Here is a 3,896-nt window from a genome sequence, read left to right on the forward strand (position 1 = left end):
GAGTGAGTGCATACCATGTTTGCCTTTTTGTGACTGGGTTACCTCGCTCAGAATGGTTTCTTCTAGCTCCATCCATTTGCCTGTGAATTTCAATATTCCATTGTTTTTTTTCCGCTGAGTAGTACTCCATTGTGTAAATATACCACATTTTCTTTATCCATTCTTCAGTTGAGGGGAATCTAGGTTGCTTCCAGGTTCTGGCTATTACAAATAATGCGGCTATGAACATAGTTAATTGTAGGAGTTGTAAGAGTGTGCCTCTTTTGGGTATATGCCTAGGAGTGGAATTGCTGATGACCATTCTCCTGAGGAGTCGCCATACTGATTTCCAAAGTGGTTGTACAAGTTTGCACACCTACCAGCAGTGGAGGAGTGTTCCCCTTTCTCCACATCCTCTCCAGCATAAGTTATCATTGGTGTCTTTGATTTTTAACCATTCTGACTAGAGTAAGATGATATCTCAGAGTTGTTTTGATTTGCATTTCCCTGATGGCTTAAGGATGCTGAGCACTTCAAATGGTCATCATTTCCATCTTGCAGAACGTTCTGGAAGAGCATCTTAACAGGTTGCATTAAGTGTTGTATTATGTACCAGATGGTTACTATGAAAACACTGTGATTCTTCTCTAAGGACAGAGAATGGTTTGCTCAGCAATCATCTAGAGTGAAACATCCCAGAAAGCAATCCCAAGACTTTCCTCATTGACCTCTGCACTCATGGCAAGAGGAAACCAGACCAGCACCTTTGAGTTCCTCCTCTGGGGCCTCTCAGAGAAGCCACAGCAGCAGCATATGCTCTTCCTCATCTTCCTGTGGATGTATCTGGTCACCGTGGTTGGGAATCTGCTCATTGTCCTGGCCATTGGTACTGATGTACGACTCCACACCCCCATGTACTTCTTCCTTGCCAGCCTGTCCTGTGCTGACATCCTTTTCACCTCCACCACGGTACCCAAGGCCCTGGTGAACATCTACTCCCAGAGCAGGGCCATCTCCTATGCAGGATGCCTGGCCCAGCTCTACTTCTTCTTAACTTTTGGAGACATGGATATCTTCCTATTGGCCACCATGGCCTACGACCGATTTGTGGCCATTTGTCACCCTCTCCACTACCAGATGATCATGAGCTTCAGGCGCTGCTCGCTCTTGGTAACAGCCTGCTGGACCCTTACAAATCTTGTTGCCATGATACACACCTTCCTCATATTCCGGCTCTCCTTCTGCTCCAAGAAGGTCATTCCAGACTTCTTCTGTGACCTGGAACCCCTGATGAAGATCGCTTGCTCTGAAACTCGTATCAATGAGCTTGTGCTTCTCTTCTTGGGAGGTGCAGTTATCTTAATTCCCTTTTTACTCATCCTTGTGTCTTATATCCACATTGTGGCAGCTATCCTCAGGGTCCCTTCTGCCCAAGGGAGGCGCAAGGCTTTTTCTACCTGTGGGTCCCACCTTGCTGTTGTGTCCCTGTTCTTTGGAACAGTGATAAGAGCTTATCTATGTCCCTCATCCTCTTCCTCTTCTTCCAACTCAGTGGTAGAGGACACAGCAGCTGCTGTCATGTATACAGTGGTGACTCCCCTATTGAATCCTTTCATTTACAGCCTGCGGAACAAAGACATGAAAGGAGCACTGGTCAGAATTCTCAGGGGCAAAGTCTCCATCTCCTGGAGACAGTGACTTCTGCAGAGATACTGCAGGTGTCTTCAATTCCTCTGATGAGGATCTTCCAGAAATTTCTACCTCAAGTGTCTCTTTCTGAATCCTACATATGTTTTCTCACAGCCCACTCACTGACTCCTTACCTCAAGTTGCTTAAATTTGAGGAAAATGAAAAGCTCTCTTTACTTTGTTATGAATTGCTTCCTTGTTCATTTATTTTATAATTGCATTCACCAGAATGATGATTTAGTCAATGACAGACAGCAAGAAAATTCTTTCAATGGGGACAATATTCTGGAGCTGAAAATTCATTATTTTCCAAAAGAAAAATGCACATTTTGGAGACTATCATCCATGAGCACAATGCATTTTTATCGTATCGACCCGACCCTCCCCCATCCAACTTCTCCCATGATCCCCCCCATGCCAATATCAAATTTATGTTCCTTTAATCTACTCTCACACATGTACTAACATTTATATTTCTCTTACTGAGTCAAATGTGTTCCCCACAGACACATGGATGTAGGATTGAATGCTGTGATGTGGGCAACCTAACATACAGCTTGTCCATGAAGAAAACTGCTTTCCCTCCTTCAGCAGCAGTTGACTGACAATAGCTCCTGAACTGTGCGAGGGACCTGGTATGTTCTTGTGCAGGCAACGATAGCTCTTGAAGATTAATGCATGTAACATCTCTGCCCTGTCAGGAAGACATTATTTTGCCGCAATTCTCCCGGATCTCTGGCCCTTACGCTCTTTCTTTCCTCTCTTACACAGTGAATCTTACCCTCTTGTCACCTTGTGTTTCATTGTCATAACAAACTTTGTTCCCAAAGTGTTTGTGGTGACACTGGTGTAAATAAATGCACTGCTGAGCCTCAGAGTGAAAGTATAGCACATAGCTATGCACAGCATACAGCACTGATGGTGATGATAAAAGACTCGGTGATAACCGTCTATGTATTCCCTATACCATTTGTCATCATTTCAGAGTAAATGACTTCAATTCACAAATGTTTTAGCCAAACAATGTCCTTTATTCTGCTACCAGAAGATTCATATCTTCTGTTTACAAAGTCTCTGGCCTATTCAAGAAGACATTGAGTGGTTGGCCTAAACCACTTTTGTTTAAGTCAGTACATTCTATGAAATTCATGCAGTGATGATACAGTCTGACAAAAGTGTTCAGAATCTGTCCTCAGTTTTGAGATATGTGTGACTGTCCTTGTTTTTGTAACTTTTCCCATGGAGAACAGTCTTTTGCAGGGTTCATAACATCTGTGTAGCCCTTTAAGACAGGGGAAAGTGATATATTGAATTAAATTTATATAATCATATAAATTGTGTAATAATATAAATTTATTCAATCAAATAAATTAATTTAAATGTTTAAATATTTAAATACAAGTAAAGGTTTAATAATGTCTTAATTAAAAATAAAAATAAAGTTTTAAAATTTTAAAAAAGTCAATAGACGAGGTCCTAGAGAATGGGTTAATGATGAAAATATTGAGAAGTAAGGTCAATATCAGATGAAAAAGACTTTTCAACTTGAATGGAACAAGTATATTTTCCATCTGAAAATAGGAAATTGTAAAATTGTCTATTGCACAAAAGTTATGAACTATAAACATATTTGTAGCTATTAAAGCAAGATTTCAACAGTTCAAAAACCATTAATGCCTTTGTAAGTAAAAAGATTCATGAATATTTTCAAGTGAGGCTAAATAATAAAATTTTAGTTAAATATCATGGGACGTGTTCTATATTCTAACTTTCTTCCAGATTTTCTTTCTTTATGTTTCTTTTCTTATTTACTGCTGAGGAGCTGTTGGCAACTGATGAACGATGAAGGAAGGAGAGTGAGTGTTCTCAAGGATGTGGCCCCTGATTGGCATCACTAATGGACTTAGTTGGGTCTTCATTGTTTCAAGCCTTGACTGACTAACGTGTCACGGCGTATGTTTGCTTTCAATACATAGAGCTCTGGATCTTCCCTTAGGACTCCAGTCACTGCCCGGTGTTGCTACAGATATTGATGGATCACACAGCAGTTTTGCTTCCTTGGGCTGAGCAGCACTCTGGGCCTTAGCCAGGGGTGAGGTGGTCAGTGGTGATGCCATGATCCAGGTGATGCCTCCAGAAAGATGGTAGTCAGGAGAGCCCAAGGGGGTGTACCAGGCTGCTGTTCAGTACAATCCTTGCCTCTGTCACTCAGACCCAACTGTGTTTCC

At 41.6% G+C, this 3,896-nt stretch overlaps 1 protein-coding gene across 1 annotated transcript; it reads left to right on the forward strand.

The window, feature by feature from the left end:
• The first annotated feature begins 717 nt into the window (after positions 1 to 717).
• LOC100767035 (olfactory receptor 1P1) lies at positions 718 to 1,677 on the forward strand. The gene has a single exon (XM_027426140.2). It carries the CDS (start codon positions 718 to 720, stop codon positions 1,675 to 1,677), a length of 960 nt encoding a protein of 319 aa, XP_027281941.1.
• Positions 1,678 to 3,896: the final 2,219 nt, after the last annotated feature.

This window comes from Cricetulus griseus, chromosome 7 (genome assembly GCF_003668045.3).
Source record: "Cricetulus griseus strain 17A/GY chromosome 7, alternate assembly CriGri-PICRH-1.0, whole genome shotgun sequence".
NCBI lineage: Eukaryota > Metazoa > Chordata > Mammalia > Rodentia > Cricetidae > Cricetulus > Cricetulus griseus.

What these genes read in the sequence shown, in the direction of transcription:
- LOC100767035 (XM_027426140.2), top strand. Translation starts at nt 718, where the DNA reads ATGGCAAGAGGAAACCAGACCAGCACCTTTGAGTTCCTCCTCTGGGGC.